This window comes from Cupressus sempervirens, chromosome 11 (assembly GCF_028749045.1).
Source record: "Cupressus sempervirens isolate cs-2001-9-10 chromosome 11, ASM2874904v1, whole genome shotgun sequence".
Taxonomy (NCBI): domain Eukaryota; kingdom Viridiplantae; phylum Streptophyta; class Pinopsida; order Cupressales; family Cupressaceae; genus Cupressus; species Cupressus sempervirens.
Window position 1 is genome coordinate 74,556,071 of NC_143128.1, and position 11,245 is coordinate 74,567,315.

The following is an 11,245-nucleotide window of genomic DNA, read 5'->3' on the forward strand; positions in this document are numbered from 1 at the left end:
AAACACCTATAATGGCATGTGTCATTGACACACCATGAGGCTAATGTTGTGGAAGGAACACTTACTTGAAAAAAAAAAGATTGCAAATATGGCCAACATGAAACCCCCCAAGGCACTTTATAATGTAGTGTGAGTACAACAAAAGACAACAATGTGCAAGATCCCATAATGCAATAGAGTGACACTTTATCTTAGTGTGTTTGCAAAAATACTACAAAAGGATGTCAACAAAGATAAAAAGAGACACAAGGATAATACAATAGATAGTATAACCCATGAAAAATCATTTGAAACAACAAAATCGATCCTCAAACTTGAAACAACCAAGATATCCATTAGAATGTAGAAAAGTAAACAAAATTGAATGGGATGTGCCTGGAGTAGAATTTGGAAAATAGAATGTCTCAAAATATGTCTTTCAAAGTGAAAAATAGAACTTCTAATTTTGACATCCAAAGCATGCCACTAAACAACATCAAAAATCAAAATAAATTGCACCACCACGATGAGCTTATAATCAACTTTTCGATAATATCTCGTTTGGAAAAAATGGTGTCTAGATGAGAAAGTTATGGCCAAAAAATCACATGTAGGTTTTCAAAAAGTGCTGAAAAAGAAAAAAATGCTACATCAGGATCTGTGCCAGAATGCTTTGAAAAGTGTGACCAATAGTACTAGAAATTGCCTTGGGATGCATGCCAGTTTCGTACTATAACTATTTTGATTTGCATCCCCAAAAAATCTTGATTTGCGTATCCAAAATCTCAATTTGCATGCCCAAAAATCATTATTTTTTTGCAAAAATTAACAAATTACCACCTCGAAAAATGTGCTATTTTAAAAAAAAAAATCTCAAATTGCACAACAAAATTTAGAAAATCTTTGCCTCAAGAAATGTACAAAAAAAAATATTTTTCATAACAAAAAATCTTGATTTGCATACCAAAAATCTTAAAATCGTCGCCTCAGAAAACATTTGAAAAATCAAAAAATTGTTGCCTTGGAAAATGTGCCCAATCTTGGGAGCAAAATTCTTTGCCTCAGATTTCAATGGTGTCTAAATTTGACAAATTTTATGCAAAAATAGGGGTTTTGGGCACTTTGAGCTCAACAGTGATGTCTGTTTGGGCTCAAAGTGCACCAAAAAATAGTGACTCCATAGATTCAATACAAAAAAAAATTCTAAAAAATCAAACCCTCTAAACAAAAAGCATAGATCTGAAAGCCAAGCTCATCTTCTCATAAATAGAGCATGGGCATGAAGATCTAGAGCTCTAATACCATGTTGAAGTTGATGATAGATCAACCCCACAGCTCCCAAGAATCACTTGCATGCAAACACCTATCATAGGAGAGAGAAGCAAAAAGCTATGGAGGCTAGAATTGCCAAATTCATAGATGAGACATTCTTGATGAGAAAAAAAAAAAAATTGCTATTATCAAAAGTGAATGAATAAAATTACAAAGAGATCAATCCTTATAAAAGGAGATCAAAATTCTAATAGGTAAAACCCAAGTTGCATGATAATAATTAATAAAATAATTAATTATTATATGCCTAAAGTTTAGCTTAAGTAAACTAGAGATTTAATTAAAAAGACAATATCTTATTACTCTAACAACTCATTCTTATGATCAATATTTTAGGTAGTGATATATGCCATACAAGGACCATATTCATGAATATACAAACCATTATTGCATGACATGTTAATAGCCCATCCACCCTATCATCCTATGAGAAGTGGATTACCACTTTTTATATCAATATAATATTCCTAACCCTGCTTTGACTCATCTCTCTTTAGTTGCTTAAATTGATGATGTTAGAACTTTTCTTTTAGTCATATTCAAATTTACTTGTGTGGTAAAAATAATGTATAACATATTTAATTTCTCTATTTCATAGGTTCCTATAGAGTATGTGTATTGATAAGTATACTCACACGATGACATTTTGTAGGTTTCATTACTTTAGATGGATCTTCAGGTTCCATTATATGTCTAAATATGTATTTCACATGAATTTTTGTGAGTATTGTATGCTTTGAGATTAATTCCCATTTTAGGATTTCTTGTTGTGCAAAGTGTGGATGAAATAGAACGGGTAAGTTTGCATATCCATACCATTTCACATTTAATTTTGGATGATTTTGATAGAATGACTTAATATATAAACATATTGACAAGTCCTTAAATCTTGTGAGAATTTAAACTACCTCCCCATATTGTTATTGATCCACTTACACACCACTCACACACATTCATACTTACCTTGTCTATATAAAAATGTATTTCAATATGCTCTCTAGAATTATGTGTTTTGTATGCTTATTCATGCACTCATCTCTACTTACCTATTATCCTCTTTCATCTTAACATTTCCATGTGTTGAGCCATAGCCATTCTTTCAAGCATAAAATCAATCTTGCAACTATGAACACGATCCACTGAGAAAACTCAAATTAAAATAGGGGTTGACTCCTTCCCATTCCTTTCTCACTTGGAGCCAACAAAACACACATTTGCACAATCTATTGATATGTTCTTATATTTAAGTGTATTTAATAAAATTGTTTATTTATATTATTCAATCATTCATAATATGCTAGTAATACTTTAGTTTTCACCCAAAATAATCTAGACCCATACATTCATCCTTAAAGATTTGCATAGTTAGATATTATTATCTTCAATCATTAACATTACTATACAACAAATCTTTGTTAAGGGGTTAACCTAGAAGAAAATGAGCTCAAATGATTCAATATCCTTCCAAAGGTATTTCAAAGTGCTTCTAGTCAACATAATCTAACACACAAATGTGATTCCAACAAAACAAGAATCAAATTGAGTAGTATACTATATAATGGTTATGAAGAAAGATTGGATATGCATTTAGAAAAAAATGACAAAACTTGTGAATTCAACCCTTCACAAAGCTAATTAATTATATAAAATCTTAAATGAATTACATATTGAGATATTTCATTCTTAATCCCAAAACATACAATGAATAACATATCTAAATTATTCATCTTCAAATATAAAATGAAATCATGTTGTATCACTATTCTCACATTTTATACACAATATTTTACTTTCAAAATATTCTTATATTCACTTTTATATTAATGACAATAGATATACAAAGATCAAAATGCACCATTGACAAGATTATTAGTTCCTGCCATAGGCACGAAACTATAGCATTCAATGCACTTCAACTTTTTAATTTGCTTGTCCAATTAAAATAATTTATTATTCAAATACTTTTTGAGCTATGAAGTTTTCATATTTATTGCATTAAAAATAATTCAATACAATATATTTATTGACACTTTGATTGGTTGTTTTCTCTAGGGAGTGCAACTTTTTCATATGTTTGTCCATAACAGTTTATTATTCAATTACTTTTTGCAACTATAAAGTTTTAATATATATTATATTTGAAATAATTCACAAAAATATATTTATTGACAATTTGATTGGTTGTTGTGTGTTACAATAGGGCTTGCAATTTTTTGTACACAAAATACAACAAATTATTTTATAGACTTTATACATTTTACTATTGCATACAAAGACAAACCATAAATTAAAATAAAAAATTGATCACATTTAGCTTCTCTATTCTTCACTGTTTACATCCAAACCGACATAATATTTGACCTTATATTTCGTTGTTGTTGTCAATTACAAAATTCGCCACAATTATTTTGGAGCGATTGACTCTCATAACACTAAATCAATTGAAGAGCTTGACTCGGTACTATTTATTATATTGTTCGTCACTTACAAAATCTACTAACACCTATGTTGATAAAACATGTACAAGTACAAGAAAGAAACAAGCAACTCAAATTTGGTTTTCTAGGTATAATTTATATTTGATCTATGAAACATATCATATTCTTTTCTTCAAACTAGACACTATGCATCCTTGTTTTAATATTTATGTTAATTAATAAAGCTAATAAGTGTGTACATAAACCATGTGAATATAAACTAATCCATACTTTCATTACTTTCATATATTAGCCTAAATCTATGTTGAAGGAAAGTTCCAGCTCAAACATCTAAGACGTTTTTATATACACAACCACTCCACCACTCCACACCCAACTTTGTGTCGATGGTAAGAATCTAACAAGCGTTTTCACGTTGCCTATTTATAGAGAGAGGAAATATGCGTTGCAGCCATCCATTTCAATTCACTCGTGTGGGCCCGGCCCATGATGTCCCATGGCTGCCACCGTATCATGGCAGCATAACGTGTCATCATGAAAAGGTGACTTATAATACCCATGCCATGTCAGCATGCATTGACAGGTGGGTCTACGTAAAAGTGACATTCCATAAATTCTATCCATGTGTTTTAGCTGGTCGTTATCATCTCTCCACGTAAGCATGGATAGCCGGGTCTCCATACCATTGAAAGCCCACAATAATAGCCAGAAAAGGAGGAAAACTAATACCAATTATTACAATTATTTTTTAAATCTGAAGATTTGACTGAATAGGCTAACGTATCCTCTCAAAACTCCTATAGAATGGATCAAAACCCAATAACAGGCATTAAAAAACATAAACTTCTGATTAGAAAAAGTCAATCAGAGACACCTAAAATCTTAAAATTCTAAAAAAAATTGAATTGGGTCCAATAATGCACTGTTTTCTCCACTACCCACACGACCAAAAATTCTATGGTTATGATACCCTAGTGGTGAAAATGTCAAAATCCAGCCTGATAATGAGGCGTGAAATCTATGTGTGAATTTCTAGTTATTTTTGTTTATGTTTTTGGATGTTGGTTTTTCTTTTTTTTGTGGAAATTGTGCATGATAATGTATAACTCGTGGATCATCATCCGGGACTCGTAATGTCTGCATTTTGGGCGGTGCAATGGATATGCATGAGAGAATAAAACTGCAGCTCCCGGATGTTGGGTTCTTGTCCTTCTCCAGGGTAGCAATGGTGGGCTACAAGGAAATAAGTTGATCTTGGGAGCAGAAGAAACCAGAGGGCCAGAATTTCTTATGGGTATTGGATTCAAGCGCTCAGGTAGAACGATTCATTCTTAGAAATCAGTTAATGCTGTTTGGGTGAGGATCGATTTTTTTCAAATCCTCATCATGCTGGTTTTGGTATAGATTTGTTTTTTAAAATGCCATTTGTGTTATTTGGGTAAAGATCAGTTGTTCAAAACCTATTAAAGCTATTAAGGGTAAAGATTAGTTTACTTCCTTTAATGTTATTCATGGTTTATGCTTTTGACATGATTTGGGTTTCTTCATGAGGAGGATCTTTAGTATGTTTTATGTATTTCTGTTTTGGCGAAACACTATATTTTTGGACATGTTTGTCTTTAATATGTTTTTCTGCTTTATTTGGTGTTTTCGCTTTTCATTTTTAGACGGAGGGGCGGGGAAGGGGATTTCTGGAGAGGGGTAGTTAAGTTTTTGTGAAGGAGCTTCAAATACTACTGATTTTCTCTTTTTCTTCGGTTTATTTGTTTATTGATTTTTTCTATATTGAGAGCAGCGAATGGGAGGGAGTGGAGTGGAAAACCTTACTGGCTTTGTTTACTTTTTTGGGTATTGATTTCAATTGGGAATGTTTTAAGGGGCAAGATCTTATGGGATTCCTCCGATTTCTCTGGATTTGTTTTTTATTCGTTCCACTACTATTATTTTGGATAGAATATAGAATTTTATATCGCCATTTGATCTCAAACAAGGAGTCTGAATGAATGATCGCAAAATGTAAGATCTCATATGGTTTTTGTTATTTTTTTTTTGAAATCTTTATCTGAGGACTTTTTCTCGTAGGAAAATGTTTGGATTTTTGAATTAGGCCTTTGGTCTAGATCATGAAGTTGGAATGATCTCAATCGGTAAGACCTCCCATCTGGGTGCTGTTTCCCTGAGAATTCTGATTGGGCATCTGTTTTCTTGGGAAATTTTTGATTTCTGTACTAGAAATTTGTGTTCAGCATTTGGGTGTTGTCAATTGAGGTTGATGAAGGATGGAGCTATCCATTTGTGTTTACTTTTATGGGAGACCACTCTGTGTTAGAATAAATTGATTCCATTTGATTGTTCATGGATTAGATAAGGTTATGACTGCAAATACATGCGTAAATGAAAATGCCGTTGTTTTACATTGGGACTGGTTTAAAGGCAAATGTCTCGGGTGGGGTGCATCATTCATCTGAAATTCTTGGCTGGACCCCCTTTTTAGTTTTTTGTGGAAAATTTGCTTTTGGAATAGTAAGACTAGCACTGCAGAAAGAAATAATGATTGGATCAATTGTTTTTGAGGTTGGAAACATTGTTCTTTGTAAAGTCCTGCCCCATGAAGTGCCTTTGACAAAACAGCCTGGTGGACGCTAAAAGCTCTCTATTCTATGGAAATTTGATCTGAATACAAGACTTGAAACTTTTTTGATCTTTTTAACTTCAAATATAAAGCGACCACTTGGATTTATATGGAAATAGACCAGATACCTAGCCTTTTTGTGGAAAGTATAGTCAGGCTCATCTTGAATCTTGCTTTTCTTTTGAATAATAATATCAAAAGTGGGTACCTAACTGAGGATCCCTGTTGGGTCTTTTGGTAAAGGATCCATATCCATATGCAAAACTTGCAAACCCATTCTGACCATATTAATTAAGTACTTCGTTGTTCTAATACTTTTATTGGGATATGATAGGTTTTTTCTGAAAATATTAGTGTCGCTTGCGACATGTGGCATGTTGAGTAAGAGGTGGTGCTGACAGGAAATCAGAGCTGTTCTCTTCGTCAGGTCAGCAGGAATTCCTCCATCAGGTGGGAAATTTTGTCTTTAGTGAAATTATTATGATTAGACAACCAGAAGATAGTTTTATGCCAAATTTTGATGGTAATAACTAATAATCAGTTATGGTAGCTTCGATTACTACTTGCAAATTCAGAATTATCTCATTTGTGTGTCACATACTAATGTCGGTGGGTTATCCTCTCCTAGGCAATACTTTGTTGGGAAATTTATGTCAAGCCCATTTCCTAAATGATTTACAGTTTCTCATGCAGTTTTAACCTTTAGGTGTTCGCTTTGACAAGAAGAGTCAGTTGAGCAAAATTGCCGTTCAGATTGACATTATGATGACAATTGAGAGAGTGAGATTAGGATTTGAACTTGATTGATTCTGAACAGGGGGATTTGTGAATTTTCTTTTTAGTTTTGCATGTTAGCCGAGTTCTTTCTTAGTTGAAGTTCTTTTTATTGCATTAGATGAATCTCCTGGAGTTATATTGAATTTGTTGTATTTCTAGCAATTCTTAATCCTTTGTTGAATGTGGCGTTAAAAATGTTAAATAGTATGTGAATATACTTGAAGGGTTGAATCCTCTGGGGGCAGGCCTAGATCATTTTGCAACTGGAAAAGCTTTTAATACTTTCTTTCTGGGGTGATGGACTCACTCTATTTGTAACCGCAGCTCTCATACATCATTAGTACCAGTAATTAATGCACGAGAATCTAAATTTCTGTTCTGAGAAAGATTTGCTTTTTATGTATGCCATAAATTTGTTCACCTAGCGGTCCAAATAATCTGTTTCACAAAGTGCTGGATATCAAATGCTGTCCTCTGGATCTGTGTATCAGATTTCCTAAGAATTGTTGCTTGAATCTGTTACATAATGTGGATTAGAATGTAGTTGGTACATGGATTTACTGCAACAAACAATCCCTCTTAGTCACAATTCAAGCTATTAATTACTATATAACAAAAGATTGATGTTGTTTGATGTTCAGGTAAAATGACTGTACAAGTGGATATGGGTATTAGACGTCTGCATCCATTACCAGTGCTATGCAGTAAAGTTGAGTGGGCACCAGACATGAAGGACCCTGACTTCACAGTAGCATCTGAGGTGGTGCATTTGAATGGAATGCATAAACTTAAGTATACCAGTCTGCGGGATATTATTCCTTGTTCTCCAACAAATTTAGCATCTCCTCGCAGGGAACCTAATTGGTGTACTGATATATCCATAAGGAACAATTTAGTTAAGCATGCAGCCCTTGCCTATCTCCAGCCAATGGTAACTGAGAGCAACAATGATGATAATTTTTTTGTCAGGTGTTTGCCAGTATTCTCAAACAATGGACTGTTTTTTTCGAGCTTCAAGGACTACATTTGGACTCCAATTAATGCTTGTACTGGCTTTTTCGCAACTCAAATCGTCTCAAATTTGATTGATACTTTTGACTATCTTGCGGGACAGTTGGGAAGAATATTTCAAGCGAGAGCATTAAAGATTTAAAAGAGAACTGGCCAAGATCAATAATGCTGAGCCATGATTCCATAAAATTTTGCACCTTATGTACAGTATTTGTGTGTCTAAATAATGTCACTTCTGCTTCCATGCATCTTTTTTGAAAATCTTGCCTCTCAGATGAGGTGGATTTTGGTGTATTTAGTCCCCTTTTCTGTATGAAAGATCATTGTTATCTTCTCATAATGCACTGTCTATAAAATATTTTTGTATGTGTGTTGTTCGCATTCCAGTGAAATTTTGTTACAGGAATTTTGCAATATCGGCCATGCCATCTACATGTAATGGATGGTCGCCAAGCTTTAATGGTTTTTTTTGACATGTAGGTTAAAACTTACCGTTTGTTACAGGGAACTTAACCTGATGTGTATCCGTGCATATTTTTTTTAAAGCAAAGAGGATAAGAAACCCAAACCCATTCATTATTTAGGAAGAATTCTAAACCCTTAAATTGTTCTTGTTGATTAATGGAGCACCCTTTGATGTTTTGAATTCCTTCTGAACCTGCAGCAAGCTAAACGTTCATTGATTTTCAGTAACCTGTATGATCAATATCTGCAACGCCTATGTATATGTTCACATGTTTGTCATTATCCTGCAGCACGCTTTACGTCTGCAACTTATAGACCATTAAGTTTGTAAGATGAGGGACAGCATTTGTGATGTAAGACAGTCAAATAACAGGTTAATTTAAGTTTTATGACCTAAAGTATTTTTCATTTAGTCCCTGATGTCTATAAAACCATTCGTTTACAGTTTATAAGAAATCACAACAGATTAAATCTCATTGTCTGTTTTTAATTCAAATCTCATTTTCCTTGTTTGCTGTACAGCCCACTAATTCAAGACGAGTAGCATTACATTTGAGAGTTTCTGAGTAGGTAGGAAAATCAAATATATCAATATGTCATTTTTAAAAGGTCTTTGCTCTTTTAGTAAAGTTGAATGGGGTTCTAAACGACTCTACCAGGTATTAGGTCTTGCCGAATGCAGTATAGTTCCCTGGTTTGTTCTACAGCCCCCTAAAGTCAATATGAGGAGCGGCATTACATTTGGGAATTTCTGAAAATGTAGGAAAATCAAATATATGACATTTTCAATGAGCCTTTAATCTATTCATCTTTGATCTATTGGTGAAGTTGAATGACTCAAAATGAGTCCACTGGGGATCAGATCTTGCCAGGTACACAGATGATTTCCGTTTGCTCAACAGCCCACTAATTCATACTCAACAACCCACTAATTTCTGTATACATTTGGTAATTTATGAATATGTAGGAGAATTAAATATATGCCATTTTCAATTGGGCTTTCGATCAATTGGTGAAGCTGAATGGTTCAAAATGAATCCACTAGTGGATCAGATCATCCAACAAACAGGATGATTTCCATGTTTGCTCAATAGCCCACTAATTCAATATGAGTAGCATTACATTTGATAATTTATGAATATTGAGGAGAATTAAATATATAGCATTTTCAATGGAGCCTTTGATCTATTGGTGGAGTTAGATAGATCTAAAATTGTTCGTCACACAAATGTGGTGATATTCTACTCCAAACAAATTTGGCAGAAAGAAACTTTTTTCTCCTCTAAGTCAAAGAGGTTTTAGTTTTAAGTATTTATCAAATAGTTAAAAAATTTCTTTCTAAAATCCTCCTTTGAAACAATATATACATGCACCTCCATTCGTTCCTCTGAATTCTCCATCTAGGTTCAATTTCTACATGATTATACACTGAATGTTAACAGGAATTTAGAGCATATATTTTTTTAAAGAATATATCAGATTTTTATGACCAGTTTTAGATTCAAATTCTGTGGGGTTTCCTTTAATCAACTGAGATGCCACCCTTGGCTGACAGATGCAAACAATTATTATACAATACTTTATAATTTATTTCTTTACCGACATCTTATATTAATCAAGTGAGAGAATCCACTGGTCAGACACCATCTATTAATAAGATAAGAAAGGAATATTTTCCCATATATTAATAATAAATTATGATAATTAGCAGCATATACAATTCCACAATTTAAACGTCAAATAATTTTATAAACATGTGCATATTAAAAAAATCACATCAATAGCATTTATTAGAATTGGAATACTATGGAAGAAATTTGAATTCTATCAATCATTGGCTTCACCACCTTGGCTCATTGAATGTCCTGCTGAATTATTCCTTGTTATCTGTTGCGTGGCTCGAAGTGAACTTGTTGACAAGTGGAAAAGAAGATTCATTGAGATCACAATAAAAGATTTTGCTTAGATTAAAATAATTGTTTTTTATTACAAGTGAACTTGTTGACAATTGGGAAAGAAGAATCATTGAGCTCACAATAAAAGATTTTACATTTTAATTAAAATATTTTTTAGTTTTCTACTAACACTGTGCAGGAAATTGACACAAAGGAATCAATGGTCCAGCAAGTAACAACAGCATATTTATAATCCTTTTAGCGTGGTTTGACCTGATTATTTGTGAGAAATAAAGCAGCTCTTCAGATAAAACATTGAATTTATAAAGGAAAAAGTAACTTTAATGGATAGACTTGAACAAAGTCCAAAGGTGTATGAGAAAGGTAAGGAGTTCAATCTTAAAGTTTTTTAATAAAAAGTTTGTTCAATAATTTTTAGATTATGGATATAGTGAATGAGAAATTTTAGGACTTCAGTTTTAAGGATTTTAATTAAATTAAAGTTTGTTTAAATAACTTGTTAGTTTGTGGATTTAGTGGTAATGATATTAAGATATTTTTGATTGAGATTTTTAATTTAAAGATAGTAATTGATTCTTACTATTAACTTTAGTGGGGAAGGAAGTGGGGAGAGGAGTGGGGGTAGCTACAACTAAGAATTGTTAATAACTTGTTAACTTGTGGATTTAGTGGAATGACATCAAAAGATGTTGTGA

At 32.8% G+C, this 11,245-nt stretch overlaps 1 protein-coding gene across 1 annotated transcript; it reads left to right on the forward strand.

Annotated features, from left to right (window-relative positions):
• The first annotated feature begins 4,469 nt into the window (after positions 1–4,469).
• LOC149528303 (uncharacterized) lies at positions 4,470–8,509 on the forward strand. Its single transcript, XM_089809871.1, has 3 exons — positions 4,470–5,064; positions 6,716–6,831; positions 7,800–8,509. Exon 3 carries the CDS (start codon positions 7,805–7,807, stop codon positions 8,309–8,311), a length of 507 nt encoding a protein of 168 aa, XP_089665997.1. The 5' UTR covers positions 4,470–5,064; positions 6,716–6,831; positions 7,800–7,804; the 3' UTR covers positions 8,312–8,509.
• The last annotated feature ends 2,736 nt before the right edge of the window (positions 8,510–11,245 follow it).

What these genes read in the sequence shown, in the direction of transcription:
- LOC149528303 (XM_089809871.1), top strand. Translation starts at nt 7,805, where the DNA reads ATGACTGTACAAGTGGATATGGGTATTAGACGTCTGCATCCATTACCA.